The sequence below is a fragment of the Alternaria arborescens genome (genome assembly GCF_004154835.1).
Source record: "Alternaria arborescens strain FERA 675 chromosome Unknown contig_1, whole genome shotgun sequence".
In the NCBI taxonomy this organism is placed as follows: Eukaryota; Fungi; Ascomycota; class Dothideomycetes; order Pleosporales; family Pleosporaceae; genus Alternaria; species Alternaria arborescens.
The window spans coordinates 1,103,097-1,126,008 of NW_021167856.1; the positions used below are offsets into that span (position 1 = coordinate 1,103,097).

At 52.0% G+C, this 22,912-nt stretch overlaps 10 protein-coding genes across 10 annotated transcripts; 4 read left to right on the plus strand and 6 right to left on the minus strand.

The window, feature by feature from the left end:
• Positions 1-1,067: 1,067 nt before the first annotated feature.
• On the minus strand, positions 1,068-4,285 carry AA0111_g415 (hypothetical protein; the record flags this gene model as incomplete). The annotated part of the gene is made up of 5 exons (XM_028650117.1): positions 1,068-3,125; positions 3,172-3,327; positions 3,375-3,782; positions 3,828-4,206; positions 4,260-4,285. The coding sequence occupies 5 exons, from the start codon at positions 4,283-4,285 to the stop codon at positions 1,068-1,070; spliced, it is 3,027 nt and encodes a 1,008-aa protein (XP_028511820.1).
• Positions 4,286-5,239: 954 nt separating this feature from the next.
• AA0111_g416 (hypothetical protein) lies at positions 5,240-6,864 on the minus strand (the record flags this gene model as incomplete). The annotated part of the gene is made up of 4 exons (XM_028650128.1): positions 5,240-6,048; positions 6,097-6,321; positions 6,369-6,687; positions 6,742-6,864. 4 exons carry the CDS (start codon positions 6,862-6,864, stop codon positions 5,240-5,242), a joined length of 1,476 nt encoding a protein of 491 aa, XP_028511817.1.
• Positions 6,865-7,591: 727 nt separating this feature from the next.
• On the minus strand, positions 7,592-8,671 carry AA0111_g417 (hypothetical protein; the record flags this gene model as incomplete). Its single annotated transcript, XM_028650139.1, has 4 exons — positions 7,592-8,145; positions 8,198-8,516; positions 8,570-8,581; positions 8,627-8,671. 4 exons carry the CDS (start codon positions 8,669-8,671, stop codon positions 7,592-7,594), a joined length of 930 nt encoding a protein of 309 aa, XP_028511818.1.
• Positions 8,672-9,021: 350 nt separating this feature from the next.
• On the plus strand, positions 9,022-11,228 carry AA0111_g418 (Amino-acid acetyltransferase; the record flags this gene model as incomplete). Its single annotated transcript, XM_028650150.1, has 2 exons — positions 9,022-9,075; positions 9,126-11,228. The coding sequence occupies 2 exons, from the start codon at positions 9,022-9,024 to the stop codon at positions 11,226-11,228; spliced, it is 2,157 nt and encodes a 718-aa protein (XP_028511821.1).
• A 1,800-nt stretch (positions 11,229-13,028) lies between these two features.
• AA0111_g419 (hypothetical protein) lies at positions 13,029-13,601 on the plus strand (the record flags this gene model as incomplete). Its single annotated transcript, XM_028650161.1, has 2 exons — positions 13,029-13,095; positions 13,144-13,601. 2 exons carry the CDS (start codon positions 13,029-13,031, stop codon positions 13,599-13,601), a joined length of 525 nt encoding a protein of 174 aa, XP_028511822.1.
• Positions 13,602-14,092: 491 nt separating this feature from the next.
• On the minus strand, positions 14,093-15,055 carry AA0111_g420 (hypothetical protein; the record flags this gene model as incomplete). The annotated part of the gene is made up of 1 exon (XM_028650173.1): positions 14,093-15,055. One exon carries the CDS (start codon positions 15,053-15,055, stop codon positions 14,093-14,095), a length of 963 nt encoding a protein of 320 aa, XP_028512221.1.
• Positions 15,056-15,759: 704 nt separating this feature from the next.
• AA0111_g421 (hypothetical protein) lies at positions 15,760-16,347 on the plus strand (the record flags this gene model as incomplete). Its single annotated transcript, XM_028650184.1, has 1 exon — positions 15,760-16,347. One exon carries the CDS (start codon positions 15,760-15,762, stop codon positions 16,345-16,347), a length of 588 nt encoding a protein of 195 aa, XP_028512220.1.
• Positions 16,348-16,935: 588 nt separating this feature from the next.
• On the minus strand, positions 16,936-17,217 carry AA0111_g422 (hypothetical protein; the record flags this gene model as incomplete). The annotated part of the gene is made up of 1 exon (XM_028650195.1): positions 16,936-17,217. The coding sequence occupies one exon, from the start codon at positions 17,215-17,217 to the stop codon at positions 16,936-16,938; it is 282 nt and encodes a 93-aa protein (XP_028512219.1).
• Positions 17,218-17,807: 590 nt separating this feature from the next.
• Positions 17,808-19,451, minus strand: AA0111_g423 (hypothetical protein; the record flags this gene model as incomplete). Its single annotated transcript, XM_028650206.1, has 4 exons — positions 17,808-18,138; positions 18,188-18,613; positions 18,661-19,210; positions 19,265-19,451. The coding sequence occupies 4 exons, from the start codon at positions 19,449-19,451 to the stop codon at positions 17,808-17,810; spliced, it is 1,494 nt and encodes a 497-aa protein (XP_028512218.1).
• A 1,607-nt stretch (positions 19,452-21,058) lies between these two features.
• On the plus strand, positions 21,059-22,780 carry AA0111_g424 (hypothetical protein; the record flags this gene model as incomplete). Its single annotated transcript, XM_028650217.1, has 3 exons — positions 21,059-21,446; positions 21,493-22,197; positions 22,248-22,780. The coding sequence occupies 3 exons, from the start codon at positions 21,059-21,061 to the stop codon at positions 22,778-22,780; spliced, it is 1,626 nt and encodes a 541-aa protein (XP_028512217.1).
• Positions 22,781-22,912: the final 132 nt, after the last annotated feature.

Sequence of the window (22,912 nt, forward strand, 5' to 3'; positions counted from 1 at the left end):
GGGAAAGCATGTTTGAGAAGAGGGGAGGGAAAAACGCACATAGTGATACCACGTGGTGCGTTCTTCAGAGGTAAGGCCATGCTGCGACAGGACATGGGCATAAAGATGTGTCTTTTCGTATTTTCTTCATCTCCCAGATCGTGTCTTGTAGCAAAATATTTCACCGAGCACGAGAACAATTCTCAATACGTACCCCTCAGTTCGGCACAACATATGTGGCTCGCTGCGTCGCGCTCTTGAGAAGCAAACTCCATAAGTGTTTGGTGTTCGCTTTTTGGAGTATTTCAACCTTTCTTTAACGAGAAAAGAGAAGACAAAGCTGCAGCAAAACATCCAACATACGGTCCCCTTCTTTATAGCAGAGAGAGCGAACAACAGCACACCCATAGCCCAAAAAAACGTTTGATTTTGTGCAGCCACTCCCACACACTCCATCTGTTTCTGATTTGTCAATTTTTGGTCTTTGAATAACAATTCGCAGAGAGGAGAAAAGCACAGCCTGAGACTGTGATTTTATGCTCTCGCCCAAACACGCTACGTTACGTGCCGGCTTATCGAAACCCCAGAATTTTCGTATCAAGAGAGACCACAGCTAGCAAACATGGAAAGACCTTTTCACCCTTTTAGATCTCAGGGGAGCAGGTTTCCAGTAACCCATGGGACACATGCTATCTGTGTTTCTTGTATGGAGGAAAAGCTTTCCAACCGGCCGGCTCATGTACATTTTGATTTGAGGTTTGGAGAAAGAGTTCAGTCCATGAAATCTGTGCGAGGTATGTTTTGGTACATCAAGACAGAAGAGTTTGTTAGGAGGGAACGGAGACGCATTGGAGGCAGAGATGAATACTTTATATAGACTGCTGTAAAGCGGTCTGTTGATCGGGCCACGCAGCTAGCCTTGGCTAGCAGAGAGACGATGACGTTGGTCACCAGCACAACAAAATACATATATGAGCGGCTCGCGAGTGACAGAAATTTCAACAATTGTTCTCCGACTGGGAGTGTACGCCATGCAATGCTATCCCACCTGAAACGTCATTGTCTAAACGCCTGGCTTAGATACGATGTCACAACTCTTCCACCTCTCGCTCGACACTGCTCATCCTCTCACTAGCACTCGTTTTCCCCTTCTCTATGCGGAAGCCAACTTCAGTCCTCGCGTCATCCGTCAGCCTCCCCCACTCAAGCAAGAGCCTGAACATGTAAACCTCCATATCCTCTTTCCTCAGCACCTTCTCAGTCCACACTTTGCCATCACGTGCAATCTTCTCCGCTGCCTTGATTTGGCCCTCCATCATGCGTTTGTTCCTTGCCTCAACACCATATCCGCCGAAGTAGGCGAGCGAAGAGAAGAGGTCGTGCAGGCGGAGGTCCACAGGAACGAAGTGTTTCCAAGCGGTGAGACGGCCTTCGTACCATTCACGGAAGAGGGCAGCTTTGAAGACGACGGAGTTGGACTGTAGAAAGGGAATAAATCGACCAGAGAAGCCAGCGCCGTCAGTATCGACCAAGTATCGGTAGCGCCAGTGTTGCTTGAAATCGATAGGATCACCAAAGCCGAACTCGCGTGTCTGGCCGGTGCAGTCTTGCCCTGCGCAGCGCGCGATCGGACCGACAAGGCGGACATCAGTCTTGGTCTCGAGAAGTCTTTTGATGTCGCTCGTGCGTTTCAGCATGTATTCCAGATGGCCGCTATGGTCAGGTTTCGGGAGGAGGATAGGTTGGCGGGAGGTTTCGTTGTTCATGAGATGCACAAGTCGCTGGCGAAGCATGCCTTTCCATGTGCCGTGCGTAGTCACGCCCTCAGTGGTCGTCCCGCGCCAGAAAAGTACATTTACTTTATCTTGAAAGTGAGGATCAGGAAACTTTTCATCAAATCCATACTTGGTCTTTTCCATATAATTCCACGGCGATGGGTATCTGATATCGGCATAACCTGGAGCGCGGCTCTGACTAAAGATTGGGACCATGTCATGAGTACCCATCAGGCTAGCTGGACTGAGGTGCATGCCATGCAAATTGGCGATATCTGGCTGATGACAGGGCTCAGACGAGAGACTCCAATTCGCTATGAAGGCGCCCATCGAGTGACCTTGAGTACAGGTGTGGCAAAAGGATTTCGTATACCAGTGGCGTTCTCTCCGCGCGCGCGATTCGGGTGGGCAGGCGACGGATCCGTATGTCTCAAAAGAGGACTTGATGCGAGCGTCGCTGAAGAAGTTTGGATCCGATCGTACACGGTCAACATCCGGCCACTTTTCCGCACGATTAGCACTGAAATCTTTCGTAGGACGAGAAGGCTCAGGTGTAGGGTACGGTTGCGGGTTATCCAGTGCATCCTGTAAACGTTCGTACGGTACAGCGACACGACTCTCATCATTCAGGTTCAAGGCGAGATCCATATCAGGGAGCGATTGAGCAAATCGCTGTATCATGGTCGCCGCACCATCCATCATCCAACGGTGCGTATCGGGTACATTGTTGAACACTTCCACCTTCCCGTCTCTTATGCGGATCCCACCCACCCCTTCATGCGTGGCCAAGACAGTGGCAGTACGTAGTCGAAGGTCGTCAGCGTTGAAAGATGAGAAGGGTGCCAAGTCTTTTTCGATGTTGTCGTAGTCGTCGATTACAATGGAGTTTCGGCTGATGGCGAAGTGGTACCACTTGTCGAAATTGGGTGGGGGGTCGCGATGATAGCGTTGCCGATAATTTACAACAGCCTCAGTGAGAGATCGACTCCGGTAAGCCTGCGATGCCCATCGATCGTGTTGAACTGTCGCAACGTCGATCAGAGTAGTGATGGGATGCTCGAGAACAGGACCGTGCCGGCGATATACAACGACACCGATGGAGAAGGCGATCAGCAATACGATGAAACCGGCCGACTGGTTCCTGCCCAGACGAACCGGCACTTTGGAACGTATGCGGGTTTCGATGTTGGTGTCTGTGACGAGATAGAGGATGAGCGCAATGGTGAGCAAAGTCAAACACAAAACAAGTCCAACGGTGGATTTTGGTGGAAATGAGTAGGAAACGCCGGTGCCTAGGGCTCGAAGAACGCCGATATATGCAGAGGAAAATGCGGCCAGGAGCAATGCGCTCATAACGCCGTACAATCGAGCCTTTGTGGTCAGTGAGATGGTGACAAGAGGGGCAATGGCAACATACCGATTTGAGAAAACATAACGTCATAAAGGGTATCATCAACGATAAACGCAAAAGACCAAGGAGATATTCAGACGGAAATGAGAGCATCCACTCGCGATGCTCGGGCATAGCGGGGTATATGATAATGCCTGCGACAAGAAGGACTAAAGAAGATGCCTATTCGGAGTTAGATGTGCAGGGGTGTAGAATGGTGATCAACATACAGTAAGTGTCAAGCCAACTAGCAGGTGATTCGAGGTACCATCCTGGAGGTGGATGGTCCAGTCATCGGCCTCGGAGATGCCATCGTCGATCAGACGGTATGAGATCTGGACAATAACACTGTCGAGCAAGAAGGCAAAGAATTGAAGGGAAGGAATTGTAGTCGCTGTCGAATCTGCGATGGGGCAGATGAAGGTGGAGCGCAATGCGCTGGACTTGATGATGACGAGGAAGCTGCTGACGGAGAGCAGGAAAGAAGGAATGATGTAGCGTGTGGAGCCATCGAAGACAAAGCTGTAGACGGAGTCGAGCTGGGTACGTGGGCGCGTGTCAGCACTCCAGGCGGGGTATTGTCGCTGGCTAGGGTGACGAATGCTGTGGTAGAGGGCAGCGACGAGAGGGAGAAATGCCTGAGTTGGTCAGTACGGCTCGTGCAATGGCTTGGACATGCATACTAATGCAGAAGGACCACTGCACTCGACGTCTTTGGTAACGCGGTAGAAGATGGCTATGCGGCCGCAGATTGCGAACAACAGGACGGCCAGCAGGGCGCCGACAGCCCTCACACTCCAGCCTCGCCGTCTCCCTGGCTGGCCTGCCTCTGTCCATATCTCTTCGGCGACATGTCTGCTCTGGACCTGGTTCAGCGCTATGGCGATATATCTTGTCGGCGGTTGCGGCTGGCTACTGCGCGACGACCAGGCCTCAATTGCGACAATGGCGAGACCAGTCAGCAGTAAGACGACGGCGACAGTGTGCAGCGGCTTGTCAAAGGCGAAGGAGTAGTCGACGGGGGTTGCAGTGCTCAAGTAACCGGATGCTAAGACGAGGCCGCTATTGTCTGTCAGCTACTGGCGGTGCTGGTAGCCTAGTTTTGTGCTTTCCACGGGGAGAGGAGCGCCTTTTTGTCCATGACGGCCGCATTCTTCGTGGTTGCGATCTAAATCTGCGGGGGGGAACAGTCGGCGCAGCGAGAGACAGTCGACATGACCTGGTGGTGGACAGAACGACGTGAGACTGTGATTGTGTACTGAGGCCCGCGTCACTCCAGGCACGGCTACGGCTGCTCGGCACCTGCAGCTCTCCAGCGGGCTGTGCTAACGAACCCTCACTAACGGGACGGTGGAGAAGTCCGTGCCCGCCCCGAGTCGACGGACTAAACTGCCAGCTATACGCCAATACGCGTCGCTACGAAGTTTCCCATATACATTGTCCTTCTGCCGCCTGCTGCTTCTACTTTGCAGTGGGCGGGTGATGATACCCTGCAGTCGCCGATCAGGACCCTTGACCACCATCTCCAGGGACCATCCAAAATTACATCACGCTCACCATACGGCTATCACGGCAGACGCTCAACTGCTACGCCTCGCCCTGAGACGTGCGCGACTTGAGATCGTCCCTTTGACATACCACGAGTAGTATGCAGGCCAACCTCAATGCACTTGCACGACGATATTTGCCACCCTGACACCGAGTACATTACGCACGCCTCCGTCGTCATCACTACTAATGTTAGCTTACCACCAATACAGCCCTGCTTGCGAGCAAATGGTGGGGTACATACACGTCCTCACAATACGGGAACATGCATGCGCCTCACTTTGTTCTAGCGCCAAGCTGTCGCGGCCAAGTCTATTCCCGGTGCCATCTCCTGTCAGCACATCCTTCTCGTATTCGTTTGCATCGGATTGGAGTAGTAGACACGAATGTAACGCTTTTCATTTCCGTCTTTCTGATGTGTGATGATCTCAAGACCTCATGGATAGCTATGCCTCCTCGCAGTCTCAATTTCTACTCCCTCGCCATCAGCAGGCTTCACAGCTAATTCGGTCTTGTCCGTCTCATCCGGCTCGACAAGAGAGTCATCCTATGTCTTCCTGTCCACATCCACCGCCTCGGTATGTGCTGGCGACTCGTTCTTACCAAGTACGCCACCATCCGTCTGCTCCATCTGGCTTTCCGGATCATTCGCATGCGCATTGCTGATGCCGATCTCAGCCGTCGAGAACTTATCTGCCACATTACGGTAGGCCGGCACGAAGTTGACGCAGAAAGAGTAGCTCCACGCTGCGACGAAGAACGCCAGTGGAACAGTCATCGCAATGGCAGTTGGCGAATATCCTTCAAAAGGCCTTGCCTTTCCGAGCGTGTCACTCGCGCCAAATAGCAACGGAGGTACGACAGCACCACCAGAGACACCAGCCACGATGAAACCTGAGCCACGCTTGGAATACTTGCCCAGTCCGCGCATGCCGAGCGCAACGATCGTCGGGAAGATGATACTTTCGAAGAAGAGTACAATGTAGAGCATGCTCATACCAGTATTGCCTCGCTCGGTAATAGCTGGGATAATGAAGATGATGCACATGGTCATGAAGACGAGGAATACCCATCGCGGTTTGACAAACTTCATGAGGGCACTACCCACGAATCTGCCCATGGTGAAACAGCCCTGTGCACCAGCAAGGAAACGTGCTGCTGTCGAGTTGTCTGTTTCGCCGCTGGACGTAACTCGTGTCTCGACCACGTAGTTGATGAACGCTCCGGCTATAGCCACCTGCGCTCCAGTATAGCAGAACTGAGCAAAGGTCGCATGGAACAAGCGGTATTGCTTGCGGAAAGGCTTCACGTCAGTACCTGCATGCGTACTCTCAGCCTGGAAAGCCATGTCGGCATCTGCAGAACATTAGCGGCTTTTAACGTCTGTTCTATGGAGCAACCTACCAGTGATCTCGGGAATCTCTGTAAAGTAATACAAGATCGCGAGGGCAAAGACGAAACATGCGATACCGAGATATGTCCATTGCACGTTTTCAAGGGATGCTTGATCGGTTCCTACGTGGTTGAAGAAGACATAGGACCCAAGAACCGGTGCAACCACAGTGCCAATACCGTTGAAGGCTTGCGCGATGTTGATCCTGATTTCAGAATATTTAGGCGGTCCACAGACTACCGCTGTCAGTATATGATAGGACATCTCAGCGACAAGTACGTACCAGCTAGGTAGGGGTTCGCTGCTGTCTCTAGCGAGCCTAGTCCATTGCCGATCACGAAGATAGCTACGCAGAAGCCTCCAAACGAACGGTATACGAGGCATGGCCACGCGAGCAGAGAACCTAAACCATACAGGCACAGTCCCCAGATAAAGGTTGCTTTGTAACCCCAGTGGCGCAGTAGCCAGTTGGCATGTCCGAGTGAAGCAAGTGGGTATGCGCCGAAGTACGCTGCCTGCAAGCCGGACGAGCGAGCGCGGGTTATACCAAGGACGTCCTGGAAGTGCTTGTTCAGGGTATCAATGAGACCGTACGAGAAACCCTGGGTGGTGATCAGTCAATTGCTTCCATGTAGTAGCGCGATGTCATGGCTCACCCAAAGGAAGAAAAGAATGGTGACGAGGCAGAGGGGATAAATGGACTCGCGCAAAGTGAGTTCAGCAGCGCGCGTCCTCTGATCGTCGCGACTGCGCAGTGTAGGCCTCCGGAGGAAACCCATGTTGTGCTTGTGATGCGATAGGAATACCGCCTAGCGATAGGTAAGTTGGCAATGTTGATCACGTTGTGAATTGGACGGAAGAAGCGAGCATGAGTGTTGGGTTGAACAGAGTAGTGAAGTTGGGGCAGTCGCGACGTGGAGAAGCTGCAGGGTCTCGAGGCCTTTCAAGTACCTCTCACCCACGTGAGGTAGCGGCAAGGTTATCGGCCGTCAGGCCATGTGCATGGCTACCAGGTTTCGTCACAAGAGGCTCGATCTCAGAGGTTGATTTATTGAACCCGCCGTTGCAGCCAAGGCGAAGCTTGACCTCATCAAGTGAGTGGGGAGGGGAGAAGCTGGGGTAAAACCTGGGGATTTTAACGCTGAGAAGACTAGCGTGATGCGACGTTGGGAGAATGTTCTGACAGATGATGCATCCTCGGCAGAGTTAGACCGACGACGTGCATCGAGAGAGGTTGCATCGGGTAGTGATCAGCCATGTCGCGTCATGTTTAAGCCGCGTTGAAAAGCCGCAGGCTGAAATACACATGCGTCTGCTGTGACTGTGGAAAGTAAGTCGAGTTCGGATCGCCATTACCATGCTCGTAGGGACGGCAGGAGCATTTAGCGCCACGTAGATATCGCTTGGGCGCTTGGGTGAACCTCATCGCAAGCACGAACGTTGCGACGCCATCATATGAGGAAGATCATCTTAATATTCTAGAAATGCCATGGAAGATTTACCCCTCTAGCCCTTGTTCTTGAAATCCAATCCGCTCTCCTTCCTTACAACTCCATACACACTTGGGATATCTCCTTTATCGCCGATCTCACTCTTCACACCGTCCAACCTTCCCTGCGCTAGTTTCAGCATCTTCATGCTCTCCTTCGCGCCACTGCTTTCCGCCAGTGACATGGCATGTCTTGCATCCTTTCTCGCTAGATCAATGTGGAAGAGGGGTTCCTCGCGCTGGTAGTAGTCCCCTGCCAACATGCGCTGCGAGTACGCTGTGTAAGGGCCGGGAAACATTGTGGAGATGAACGTGTGGAGGTTGTCTACTCCGAGTCCAGATTTTTCAGCTAGAACGTGGCCCTCGGACAGCTGAGAGACCATGTTAAGGATGAAAGTGTTGCCGATGACCTTCATGAGTGTAGCATTTCCTGCTGGTTGCCCTGAGAAGTCGATATTTGCGCGGCCCATCACACCTGTCGTATACGGGACTGCTTTTTCGCAAGAGGCCTTTGAGCCTGCCGACACACAAACCAGTTGGCCATTATCTGCCATGGCTGGGGCGCCGAACACTGGAACGATGTTAGACTCGGCTGCTTGAGTGCAGTAACATGCAAAACCCACCAGGCATGCCTACGAATTCACCACCTTTTTCTGTTATCTTCTTCTCTAGTCCATTTGTTGTATCAGGGTGCACGGTAGAGCAGTCTACAACGAGTTTGCCATTAACACCGGCTTCGAGCATCGCATCAACAGCAGAATTGACAGCTGCATCATCGCCCAGACACATGAAGATGATGTCGGAAGACTTGACTGCATCGCTGATGGTGTCAACAACTTTTGTCTTGGAACCACCAAGTTTAGAGGCGAGATCTTCGGAGCGAGATTTTGTGCGGTTGTAAAGGATCAGGGGTTTGTCAAGGTTGCCCTTCTCAACCAAGTTCTGCGACATTCATTTAGCATGAAATTTGCACGATAGGTTTCGATGCTTCATACTTTGCACATGCCCTTTTCAAGTTAGTGACATGTCGAGTGACAATGGTATATACTTACCCTGCCCATGTTGCCGAGGCCAATCCAAGCGAGTTGTGGCGCCATAATTCCTTCTGGGATCTGAACTGGACGTGTATTTGCGGGTCATGAAGACACAATGCCAAGTGCAACAACTTATACCATTCAGTGCCTCTATCTTGCCTACCGTGAGTAAGCGCTTCGTCATGGTGTTCATCGTCGTCATCCGTCAGTAGACCCGGGGATAAGGGCACAGCCGGGCCGATGTCGGTTACCAGCAAATGACGTTCCCACGCTGTTATCGATGTTTGGGCCCTCGAAAATGCGGATGCGGGCGCACTTCCCCACACAATTGCAGAGTCATACGTCTGCTCCGAGCTCCCAGTTGCGAAAATTCGGTCTGTGATGTGTTCAGCGGCTGGACGGTAGCATGAAGCATGTTCATCTGGAGCAAAGCCCCCGCGAGGGGCTTGGGGAAGGCTACAAACAAGGTGCGTGCGACACAGCGATTCATAATCGTAACCATACTGACAACAAGCAGCTTCCCAAGCGCGATGACAGTCGTAAAGTCTTCGAAAAGATCCAACATGCGCGTCTCTCCACGTCCACCACCTACGTGCGGAAATCATCAAGCTCAGCGAAAGAGCGACAGCGCGCCGAACGCCAGCAGTTGACGCGCCTGCTGAAGGAGTCGCCCGGCAAACGCGATGCGCGCAACTTTCTGAAGCAATTCGATGCGCCCAAGAAGGGCAAAGCGACCATCGCAGTAAAGGCCAAGGAGCTGGTCAGCGAGAAGATACACAACGAGTCGGGTTCACTGCGAACAGGCGTCAATTTGGGCGACTTGTACAAGCCGACCGTCTTTACGCGCGAGCCGCTCCCGGAACAGGAGTATCAAGCGGAACAGAAGGACGAGCCAACACATCTGGCACTTGTCAAACTTCGCCAGCCACAGACGCTTGACGACCGCACGTTGGGAGATATCGCGTTGACATTGAGTCAGATGGCACAGCTAGGGCTCAGTACCGCTGTAGTACTGGATTGCGACCACGACACCGGCGCCTACAACACAGAGTTCACGCTGGAATATGGAAACATGGTCAGAGAGCAAGCTTTGCGTTTAGTAGCAGCGCTGGAAGAATACAACGAGCCAGGAGGTCTGTTGGTAGAGGACGCTCTGGGCTGCACTCCATCAGCCAACGACATGCCCAGTACAGTCCAGGTGCGGGGAGGAGTAGAAGTTCAGCACAGCTACCTACTCTTCCCACCAATCGACGACGGTGTCATACCAGTCATCACGCCCTTCGCCTACGACACAAATCTGAAAAAGGTTAGGGTTCAAGCAGACGACGTGCTTCTTGCGCTTGTCCGAGAGTTTGCTGGCCTCGCCGGTCAGACAGGAAGTAATGGCTCAGTCGGCGGTGTACGGCATAAAACACAAGACCTTGTGGAAATGCCTATCTTGGACCGCATCATCATCCTCGATCCGCTTGGTGGCATACCATCTGAAAAACGAGCAGATGGCGCCCATGTTTTCGTCAACCTAGAAGCCGAGTATCGCGATATCAAGAAGGAGCTCCTGCAGCTATCGTCAGCAATCCCGGATGACAAGACCCAAAATGCAGTATCGCTTGGTACTGGAAATCCATTCTCAAAGTTTGTCGAGGAAGAAGTGGCATCAACACCAGGCGCAGAGCCACAGCAGATTAGCAACTCGGCTCCGATGCGCCATCTGAAGAATCTCGACGTGCTCGAGCGCGGCCTAAAACTGCTACCTCCATCCTCCTCTGGCCTCGTTCTCACGCCGCTAGAAGCTGCAAGGAAGGCTATACCCGATGATGCGCGCACCTCGCCTGCGAAAAATCCTCTGCTGCACAACGTGTTGACCGACAAGCCGATGACATCCTCGTCGCTCCCGACATCACCAACTTCTCGTTTCTTGGGATCGACTACACCAAACCCTGCCACGTTCTTCAAAAAAGGCGTACCCCTTACCATGATTCCAGACCCGCGAATTCACGGACCATGGCAGCCACCTTCTGCAGCAAACCCAAGCATAGAGCTAGCAGACGACCCGCGCATCAACTTTCCCAAACTTGTCGATCTTATCGACGACTCATTCCGACGAAAACTCCATCCCAAGAACTACCTTGATCGTATCCGCGGCCGTGTTGCCGGCATCATTGTAGCGGGTGACTATGAAGGCGGCGCAATCTGCACATGGGAGACGCCCAAATCTCTCCATGGACTCGACTTTCCTGTCAACCCATCCCGAGATTCACCCTACTATGTCCCTTATCTCGATAAATTCGCCGTCCTCACGTCTTCGCAAGGCTCTGGTGGCGTTTCAGACATCGTCTGGGCCGCCCTGACGCGGACATGCTTTCCTGATGGTGTAGTCTGGAGGAGTCGGACCAGCAATCCTGTGAACAAGTGGTACCAGGAGAGGAGCAAGGGTATGTGGAACTTGCCAGGTGATCAGTGGACCATGTTCTGGACTACGCAGGGTGTCGAGAATGGGTGGAACGCTGAGGAGTGGGGTGGGGTGGACAGGCAAAAGGAGTTGAGGAGGTGGGATGCCTATGTGGATGTTTGTAGCGGCATCGAACCGAGCTGGGCAGACGGTATACAGAGAGCAGATTAGGCACAGTACTTGGTGTGCCGTGTGAATATATATATATATATATATATTTCTATGACGCTAAAATCAGTCGTTTTGAGCTGCCAAAAGCCCTGACATATGAGCCCAGCCTTTCCCCAAAAAAATCGAATCCTCATGATGGCGCTGAGCATGTGTGTGCATGTTTATGTGCAGTAAAATGGTGTGCAGTACATATCAGCTAATCCTTGGCTATCAGCTTTCATCATCCGGAACTGGAGGCTCTGAGAGGTGCATGTGTATGTATATACCCCAAGACCTTTCTCTTCTTATCCTCGCGAGTTCAGCTGCGCGAGAAGGGCAATACTTCAAATCGACATGCAAAACAAGCTATGAAATCTATGTTTTTCCACTTCCCAAAAAACCCTTCCAAGTCAGCAGGATGAGGAAACTTCCAAAAAGTTCTTGAAACAGATAACTAAATGGTCTCTGGCGAAGCCGGGTTTGTTCAACAACCCTGTGACCGCTTTATTAAGGAGCTGAAACTCGAGTCTGTCTCGTACCATGCTTCCATTCTTGGAAGATCCTTCCTGACAAGTTCACAAATTACATCCAAAAGTCACGTCGACATAATACCATGGCTTCGGATGCTTCACTGCCTTCATAAAGCAGATGGCCAGATGTTTGTCGGGTAGACAGTCATGAAAGTGTTCAAGTAAAGCTTGAGCGAGTCAGAAGGAATGTATCCATCATCGAGCCCTCTCTTCTCTTTCTTCAAAAGAAAAGGCTGTACACATTGGAATCCACAACCATGTGAACTACGGCTTGCGTGTCTTCGCTTTCAGAAACGTTGTGAAGAACTTTACGTGATAGTAAGACCGACTGGTGAGCTGACATCAAATTCGAATGCGGATGTTGTCAGCATGCTACATCTTACGAATCAACCTGAAGAATTTGAAGAATTTCTAATCCACAACCAAAAACAACGGCGGCTGTAGCCATGGCCGTGAGTACTGTTCTGCTTCTCCAGATCACACCTAAGGACATCGTATTCCTAACTTGTTGTAAGCAGCATTTTTACCTCAGATCTTAATGATGTCTCAAAAGTACTCCATGCAGAACGCAGTTACAAAGGCTCCACAGTCATGCTGTGTGCTTTATGCTATTGTGGACTGAGATATCATTTTACGATGAGCACATTCGTAGAAGTACCATCTCTTCGCGGGGTATCTCTTTCGCTTGTAAGCTGACGTCCAAATTGAATTGAACCTCGCCGATGACAGCTTGGCCTGCCGCGGTATGTCCAGAGGAAACATGAATACTCATGGGCAGAGTCCTGATATTGTCAGAGTCATCTCCTATCCTCGCAACAGCGTCAGCAGCGCAAAAGCTGCAAACTCCGCCGGCGTGTGGCAGGGAACTCACCGACTTTATCGCAGCAGACGCAAGACGCATCCAGGGCACACCGATGCAATCGCTTCACATATCGCAGTCCACTTCGAAAATACGGACCCCTGTCATGATGTAATCGAGATCGCCCAGAACGGGGGTGCGCCTGGAGCCCTGAAGGGACGCGACGCGACGGCCGTGGGGAACCGAACTACAGCCGCCAGGGACACCGCCATCACACCATAATGCAGGGCGGAGTGGCCCAGCGCGGGCTTTGGGGGTCTCGGAACGGAAATGCATGGTTGCTAGTACGCGAAATAAGTTTCGGTGTTTGTTGATGGGAATTGTTAATTGGAAGTGGTCGTCGCTGGAAGTTCTTGAACGCGTTCATTCCTCCTTCCACATACTCCAAAGTCAATACCTAATTCTACACATACGCCGAATCAAACGATCAACATGTCAGACAACATCTACGTAAAGAGTGTTGCAGGAACCTGCATTACCTTCTCTTTCATCCTCGCTGGTAAGTCTAAGGTTCAACATTACCCAAATTCACTGCTCATAGACCTAGGAAATGCCATCACACAGTCCTACATGACCGTCCCTGCGCTCCTCGTCAACTTCCCACGCGCAGGTACACCCGAACACAAAGACCGCGCACGTCTTCTGGGCCGTCAGTGGCCTCTCTGCTGGACAGTCGGCAACCAGTTTTTCCGTCCCATTTCAACTCTGGGATTCCTGGGTTACGCCTACGCTGGCTACTCAGTCTACCGTGAGGGCATGCTCGCCCGCAGTGACTGGAAGCTTTTTGGTGTTGCGGCCGTCATGCACTTGACGACCATCCTGCACTCGGCTATCAACATGCAGCCGTTGAACGACAAGTTGGAGGCGTTGGCGGAGAGGAGCAACGAGAAGGAGTTGGGTGAGGCGGAGAGCATTGCGACAAAGTGGGCCAGCTGGAACAGGCTGAGGTTGGTTACCCCAACCATTGCTGGTGGCCTGGCACTGTGGAACTTGCTCTCCTTGTAGATAACTGAAGTAGTTCCGACCTTTTGATTGCAATTAGGAGTTCGGCCATTGTGCTGCCTACCACATCGTTTTTGTATGTGTAGGTGTTTGGAGTCTAGCATAAGATCAATGAAGCGTACGAACGATTGAGCACTTCAAATTTCCCATAAAAATCTGTGATTCTTATGCAACTGAGGATACCTGTTATAACGCCAACATATGGACTGACATTATGCCAGACATACAGATACATGTAGATCTGGGACGAATTTTGATGCTTACTGTGTTTGATTCGCTACCAGCGGGATCTCAGAGTACGATGGTGACGCAGCTGAGAACTAAGAACATGTGCGTCAGGAACGATAAGTTCAGTAATATTGGACAAGCATTGTTTGAGGATCATGAATTCATCGAAAACTACACAAGACACCGGGACAAGGGTCAGGATCCCAAAAAGCTCAAAAATCCGACGCTAGAGGCTTATCCCCGCCAGCATATGGAGGCACCATCATCTATCGCTTGATAGCCTGCCCCTTCCACCCACTCCTCTCTGCCAGCCAAGTCTCGAAATCACACAGCTTAGGCTCCTCCTTCTTCAGCTTGTTGATATCACAGCCATAGCCCTCAGATGCAAACCAACTGATCATGACGTTCACTTCGGTGACGGCCCACATAAGCGCGGAACCAAACATGCCGTAGGTGGCCGGCACTGGGCTGCCAATAACACGCTCGAAGCATCCACTCATCTCGTCCATGGTGAGCTCACTACCGGCGAGAGCCTCGGCGCGTCCGTTCCATTCTTGGTTGTTGACGAAGGCTTTTGCACCGAAAAGGCCAATGTCTTCAACAGACACCCACTGGTTGGACTTGCCCTGCAATGTATCGCGAAGTGCGGCAAGGAAGACTTTGCTTGGGAAACCAGGTACTAAGTTGTCCATGAAGGCAACAGGTCGGAGAATGGTCCAGCCCATGTTCTCGCCATTCTTGCCGGCCTTCTCGAGAAGATGCTTCTCGATCTCGTACTTGCTCTGGAAATGTGGGATGGGTGTTGGGTTCTCGAAACTTCGCTCGTTGCCGCCGCGGTCGACGCTGGAGTAAACGAAGTGCGTGACGCCTTCTTTAATCGATTCGTCGATTAGAGCGTTACCCTGCACAACCTCGCTTTCGTGGGTGACATTCTTGCCTAGAGAAACTTGTACAGAGTATACACCCCAGATCTTCTCTTCTTTACCGGCTTCTTTGAGTGCAGCCTTAGCTGATGCGAAGAGCGCTGGGCAATCGTCCAAGTTGCCCTGCACCAACTTGACGTCGGGGTGACGCTCGACAATCTTCTTTGCAGAGCCGGAGTTGGCGTCACGGGTGACAGCCAAGAGTGTATATTCAGCGTGCGATGGGTGCTCTGCGAGTTGTTCGAGCACGGCTCCGCCTTGTTTGCCAGTAGCGCCAGTTACAAGGATAGCTTTCGTGGCGGCCATGGCGGGGTTGCTTGTTAGGGTAGAAGAGTCGCTTGGCTTCGGAGGGGCTTATGATACCGCTGTAGGTCGAGCTTGTTTTCAGCCTCAGATTGATTGATAAACAGGAAGAACGATTACGACAGAAGAACAGAGGAAGCCTCAATAATATGCATAGCTTCACGTCGACGCGTCGCGCAAAGGATGGGCTGCCGGCCCCGCAACACCTTAGTACGACCGTTGCTTCTGTTCAGAACGCAGCTCCACTCTTCTGAATGCTGATCTCACGACGGAGCTGCAGAGAATGGGGCCCGTACAGCGAATGGTAGTCTTGTCGTGATGTTCCACAACGCCACGGGTCGGTGAGGGACCACACCGACATTGCGGTGATTATGCAGGAGCATTACGGAGACCGAGCTCAACACGACTGGACGCAAGCCATGGAGGGGTTCAAAGTTTGATCACCGGTGTCGTGACTGGAAGCCGCAATAATAGACGGGTCCGTAGATCATAGTCGGGTTATTTACGGCTTGGATGATCATCCGGGTAGATACTGTAGTGCGCCGTCAGAATGATCTTACTCGCTACCAGATTCTAGTAGGAGACGATGAACTAGCGACGCCAGTGGAGGCAAAGTTGGAAAAGTTGGAAGCCGAAACTGCAGACACTTCGGATACGAACATATCGTAGATATCCCATTCTCAACGCAAAGTCTCTGTCACATCATAATGTCAGATCTAGGCTTCACGCCCTCCGAGATACGCTTTGCTACCGCAACTCTTGCTGCAATCGCTGCTCTCGCCCCCATCGCATACTATCTTTACCCATCGCAATCGCAAGACTCGACCAAACACCTCCAGACCTTCAATCATTTCATAAACAGCTACTCGACTCTTCGTCCCCAGGCACTGACGACAAACGCAACGCGAGACTTTACGCATACCTCTCTCCCAGCAGAATTGAACCTACCCACACGCTCGATCCAACCTTTTCGCGAACATGCACAAGTTGTATTCGATATATTCAAGGACTTCCAGGTAGTCCCGCAAGACGACGGACATGGAGGCAAAGCAGTGCACTTCTCAAGAGATACGAACACGGTGGTAGCGCACTGTAAGATGGGAGGCAAAGTAGATAAAGACCATGAACTGGGTGCACAGCTGGCTGAGAGCCACATTACAGAGTGGTGGACTGAAGGCGTACTATTTGTGAAGCTCAGTAAAGACGGACAGAGAGTTGAGAGCGTAAGGGAGTTCATGCACAGTAAGAAGGCGGAGGAGCTGCATATTCGTCTGCACGGAGCCGTGGAATTCTGAGCCAGTGGCCTCAGCAGAACGTCCGTGGTGTTGGACTTGGCATATACACATGACCGACGTCGCTGACAGTCGTCGAATGCATACAGCGACGATCATTGCAGTATCAAAAGTCACGTGGACACGCATTCACATAGCGCGTTAGCGTCCTGAATAGGGATGTGTCGATATACGCTTTGCGCCGGACGTATCATTATTAAATAAAAGAGTTGTTGAACAAGTAGACAGTCGAATTGGTATCACAGCAAGCAGAGATTCACATGTTACTCTTTCGCGTCGCCCTAGGTCTATTCCCTCCCTTGCAATCTCACCACATCCATCTATCAGCTATGTTCCAACGAGCGCTCCATTACCCCTCTAAGCCACTCCAAATCCTCGCGTCTCCCTCTCTATCCGCGGTGCGACGCTCAACAAGTGCACCCTGCAGTGAACACTAGCGCGACTAGGCAGCGTCATAGACTTCTCTACGCGTCTTATATCCCCGCTCTAGACCAAATAACGAAACACCGCTTGCACATCACGTACATGCTTCAGAGTTCCCATGTCCGGCGGAGAGCCGTGATAATGTATCATCAATCACGGAAGAAGGAATTAGAGAGGTATTGGGGGGCTGTAGTGGTGGAACTGGGGATGTGCGTTTTGTTGCAGGGTGGGTACTTGCAACCTGGTACGAAGGTGAGATTGATTGTCTGCATTAGGTTGTTGGTCTGAAGGCAATTCTAGGAAGGTTCCAGGGTAGTCTGTGCAGAAGTTCCTGTTGTCTATGGGGTAAGGGGCGATGCGTTGAAGGGGCCAAATCTGCTGCTGCCCTGCTTGTTCGCGATCAACAAGTTCTGCGGCCATCTGTAGGGCGGCGGTTGTAAAAGCCGACATGAAGGGGCTCCGTCTGGGCGCGAGAAAAAGAGTTTGGTCCTTGGGTGCCCGTTCCGAGACCGAATTCCAAGGTTGGGCCGCTTGCTTTAGCTAGAACTTTGAGGCAGGAACGGGAAACTTCCTTTCCGGCGCATCTCGGTTGTGAAACGTGTGCTTGCCGCGGACCTGCAGATACTGTGTACCATGGTGCTTACACAATTCTCGTGTCGAATCTCAGTGGGCACATCGATAAGTGCGTGTCTCGCGACAGGAATATGTGTGACATGCTGTGGTGTTCATTGGAAGGACAAGCAAAAGCGAGTCAGTCAGTAAGCGGCAAGATCGGAGCGGCCGCTGTCATTGATGGAAGAGAAGCGCCAAAAGAACGGGCACTCCCGTTGTGGAACGACTTGCCCCGAAAAGGCAAGACGTACTTAATCACGACGCTAAGGACTTGTGCACCAGAAGTGGAAGAGCAGATTCTTTGGAAGAAAGACATAATTTCTGATTGAAGTGGTCAAAATCATATTTCGCTATGGAGTGCTCGTAAGACACATGTGTAACGCCACGCACGCAGTTTGCCCTGCGGCTATGCTTCCGGATGCCCATGCTTACTCCCAATCACCAGCGCCAAGATCGATAGCCTTGCCCGCCCTCATGTCCTCCATGATCTTCTCGATACTCCAAGGCTCGTACTTGTAGCCCTTGGGGTAGTTGGGCTCGAACTTGTCCTCATCCTTCATGTCAATACCCTCCACCAGTGACTGTGCACTCTTCTCGTAGTTCTCGTACACGTAGGCCTCAGGGTCGTGAGACCAAACCCACTTGGGAAGCTTGGGCGCAGCACGGCGGGGGTCAAGCTTGACCTTGTCCCAGTCGGTATCTTGGAGGAGTTCAGCGTTGGAGAAACCAAGCTTCTGTGCGCAAGAGTTACGGATGAAGCTGTGTTGTTGCATTAGCATGTGCGTGTAGATCTGGGGTGGTGGCTTACCGGAAGCGAATGTGTACGCGAACAGACTGAGGGATCTTTTCCTTGCCACCAACCTGGAGACAAGAAGCTATTGAGATAGCATCCTCGATGGCTTGGGTCGCACCGTTTCCGGAGGCTGGCAGGTAGGAGTGGGCAGCGTCACCAATCTGAACGACGCGGGCAGCGGGCGAGGTCCAGCTAGGCTGGGGATTACGCCAGAGCAACTCGAAATTGACAATAGTCTTCTCTGGAGTGGTCTCCACAAGCTTCTTGAAGATGGGCGCCCACTTGATCTTCTCCATACCAGGCATTTTGTCCATGCCGTCAAGAACCTCGTCCTTCTCGATGGTGTTGTTCCAAGACTCCTTCTCAGTACCAGTAACGTCGTGGTTCATGATCCAAACCATGACGTCCTCGCGAGACAATGTAAGCGCATATGTGGAGGGACTGAGGGCGTTAGTAAAGGCACGGCTTGTGCAGTCACAAAGACTTACCCCAACCATGTCCTGACGATTGGTTCGTTTCCTGGCATCATCTTGAAAAACTCCTTAACCTCTGGGTCCTTGTCAAGAGCCTCTCTGGGGAAAGCAGCACGCCACATTGCCCTTCCGGACGGCCTTGCGCGCACTTGTCCGCCAACAAGCTTCTGACTCTTCGATCCAACACCGTCGGCCGCGATGACAACGTCCGCCTCGTAGCGCTTGCCATCGTCCGTGGTGCAACCTCCCTTGCCAGTCTTCTCGTCTTCAAAGTAGTCTACAACCCTACGGTTGAATTCTACGGAGACACCCAGGTTCTCTACGGCGCTTACAAACATCTTGTAGACAAGCGGGCGCATTTGGAACTCGCCAGGAGGGGTATCGGGATCCAGCCCTTGTGCGCGGAGGCGGTCTGCCACCTTTTTGGGCCCAATGACAACCTCACCGGAGTGTTTGAAGGTCTCGATCCAGGCATTGTGGAGAGAAATCTTCTTGTACTCCTTGAGCAGTTCAGGCCAATGCTTTAAGAAGCGGGTTGCGCTGAGACCCATGAAGTACATGTCACCTAAGTCACATCATGAGCAATGCGTCAAGACTACAGTTTGAGGATGCTGCTCACCAGCTGTGTTGATGTCTGCGTTCCTCTCCAGCACACGAACATTATGTCCTTTGCGTGTGCACTCAAGGGCAGCAACCAGACCAGCCAAACCAGTACCCACGATAAGTACGTCGATACCAGTGTTGGGGTATGAGCCTATTGGCTTCGACTCCATCGTGGAGTCACGGGAAGTAAGAGCGTGAGGCATGATTGCGGTTTGGTGTGTAGGATGGTTGAGGGGTTGGTGTATCGTCGAAACCAATTCCAGACCAAATTATGCCTGCCTTTCATACATCTTGAGGGTTGCCTTCACCTGCATTCTCCGTTGGGGTACCAGGGAGGGTTGCCGAAGACCCCTCGGATGTCCGAGTGGCCGACATTTCTAGTTGTTGTACTTTCACCCTCGTACGACGGTATGCAGGTATTGGACGGAGCAATGATCATTACACTTGGCGCAAGATTGTCAGGAACACGGCTTGTTTGGTCTTGGACTGATCTCGATGACGACGAATCGTCTCTCGCGCTAGCCAAAACTCCCGATTTATCAATGTCCGTGCACATGCGCTATGGTTCCCCACCAACTCCGGAGGCCAAGCGTGCTCAGCGGCACCCTAAGCCATGTCCAAACGAGATCGAGCTCAAGGTTGCTGTGTTGGACATACGCGCTGATGAGATTCCCGCGGCACTCCCAGCCTATCGCCTGTCTCACGGCTGTATCTCGCTGTTCCACGTGGAGACTTGATGACTGCAGCGATTGAGATCTGATTCATGTGTAACGTCGCTAAACGTACGTCAGCCTTCCTGATGACGCTTAGACTTCATTACTCTTGAATAGTAAAAATCGGGGCGCAAAGGCTGGCTGAAAATCGCACCTTCCTTTAGGGAAAGTTACACGTCGAGAAACCTTTTGGTGTTACGACAGCTGAGAGGCTTTGGTTTCAAGAATGCAGCACGGGGCTTGTGCTCATTATCGAGTCGTTGGATCATCCACGTCGATCACTGACGAGGAGTAATTGTGACACCCTTGCCGGTAACTATGCTGCATGTCTTGATAGTGAAGAGGGTCTCACGGCGCGGTGATATGCCGGCTGCCGACTTAGACCTTGGCCTTGGTATGTGTTGTCATGTGTAGTATGGTACTAGATAGATAACGGTAACTTACCTAGACACGGCGGGCGGGATGGCACGCAACCACTAAACGCGTGCTCTATCAGCTGTATCAGACTTCCAATGCAAGGGGTGGCTGTTTCGATACGCTCGAGTTCATGCAAGTGAACTTAGTCCATGTCGATCTATGTGCTCTCCCGGCGCACCGATACATGTTAGCACAGATCCAAGCTCTTCAATATGTCATAATCGGCGCCCGCTAGCACCGACCTCTGCTCTTCCGCTGTAACGGGAACAGATTCTTGCGATCAGCAAGCATGCTAGTGACATTGGCATCCTAGCAAAATATGGAAATCGGTAGTTTCCAATTTTGGCTATTGGATGAATCTGCCGCCTGTCACCCCAAGCAATGCTTAGGCCATATCGGCTATGCTCGTCCAGACGCCGATGACTTTGGTGCTCTAAACGATTTCGCCGCGGCAGTGGTCCCTGTATGGCTGTACATAAGTCAAGGTCTGGGGAGCCGGACAGGTGGTAGTTCAACTCCAAGCTGTGGTATGATATTTACCAGAATCTCCCACTCTGTAATTTTGTGTTATCACGGTTCTTCCACCTGCACCCCCGCTCAAGACTCTTGGCGACAGTCAGTCACCCTACCTGACTTGGAATCTTCCACACATTCTTTCAACGGTCTCCCGCTTTAACAACATGCACCCATTCACTGCTTACGCTCTTGGCGTTGCGGTCGTCGGCCTCGTCGTGTACGCAGTCGTCGATGCTGTCGGCAAGTACGACAAGAGGTACAATGTCCAGAACATGCCTGGCCCATGGCAGCTACCCTGGATTGGGCGCATTCACGATCTCCCCATCGAGTTCATGTGGCTGAAGTTCAAGGAGTGGGCCGACATTCATGGTCCCATCTACCGGACGAAGATGTTGGGCGCGAACTTCATCATCATCAGTGATGAGAAGATCGCAGAGGACATGCTTGTAAAGAAGGCGAAGTTGTATTCCGATCGACCCGAGATCAAGTCGCTGTTTGATGCGAAGAGCACATACGGCTCAATGGAGTACCTGCCTCTCATGGGAAAGAACCGTAAGTTCGCTGGCGATCCTTGAACGACCCTCGCTGACCAAAGTAGAATACTGGGCTCGTCAACGAAAGTTTACTCACTCTTACCTTACCGGTGCGACCAATGTACGTTACAACGGCATCATGGAGTTTGAAGCCAAGCGATGGATGGCCAGGCTCTTGGAAAACCCCGATGATTTCGGCTTTTCGCTCGAAGACATGTGCTCCAAGGTCATGTGCCAGTTGACATGGGACGACCCCTCACTCAGTATCCCCCTTACACCCAGCGCATGGGGACTGCTCACTCAGATGTCTCCCGCCGGCCCGATCACCAACGTCTTGACTCCTCTCTGGGATTGGGTTCCCGAACCGATCAACCCCTGGAAGCTTCGGGAGCGCAAGCGCCACGACGAACAGCAAGCCTTCTTCATGCAGTGCCTCCAAAAGACCAAGAAGAGCATGGAAATGGGTAAGCAAAGGTCTTGCTTCACCAAGAACTACCTGGAAACTGCCGAAAAGTCGAACATCTCTGGGGATTACGAGGCGTCTTGCGTGATCGGAATGATGGCCCTCGTTGGTATCTTCACTGTCACTGGACCCATCTACTACTTCTTGATCAGCATGGTCCATCACCCCGAATGGCAGGTTAAGTGCCAGGATGAGATTGACCGCGTTTGCGGTAACAACCCCCCTGCCGTCGCCGACCTGCCCAACCTTCCCATCCTCCGTGCTTGCATCAAGGAGACGATGCGATGGAAGCCAACCGTCCCTACTGGTAAGTGTATACCCGACTAATCTTGACACTGAGACTGACTCTGATCTTAGGTGTCGCACACGAGGCCGAGGCCGACGATTGGTTCCAAGGGTACTTCATCCCCAAGGGCACACGTATCCTTCCTCTCGACTGGGCTTTCCTTCGCAACCCTGTCAAGTACCCCCAGCCCGAAGAATTCCGTCCCGAGCGATGGTTGGAAGCCGGATGGCCCACTTTCCAAGAGCCGTTGACTAAGTACCCTGATATCGTCGGCATGACTTCTTTCGGTTGGGGTCAGCGCCAATGTTTGGGCATGTCCATCACACGTGACGAGACGGTGACAGGCTGCGGAGCGTTGATGTGGGCCTTTAATCTCAGGCGCAAGGTCGACCCAGTCTCAGGCAAGGAAATCGAAGTACCGCTGAACAAGTCCAACTCTTTGCTTATCATCAAGCCGGATCCATGGGAGATGGCTTTCCAGCCTAGGAGCGAGAGCCGTAAGCAGGAAGTGATTCAGCTCTGGAAAGAGGCTGAAGCGAAAGACATCCAGGAGCGTGCCGCATTTGCGAAGGCATCTGAGGTGAACATCTTTGTGCAGCTGTAGACAGCTTTTCTTTGTTTGTTTGTTGTGTTGGGTATATCCGAGGGCATAGCTGGAAGGCCTGGCGTTCTTGAGCGTTCTCTTCTTTTGTCTCACCTTATCTTTCTCCTATGTAGTTTTCAGACCATGGCCACG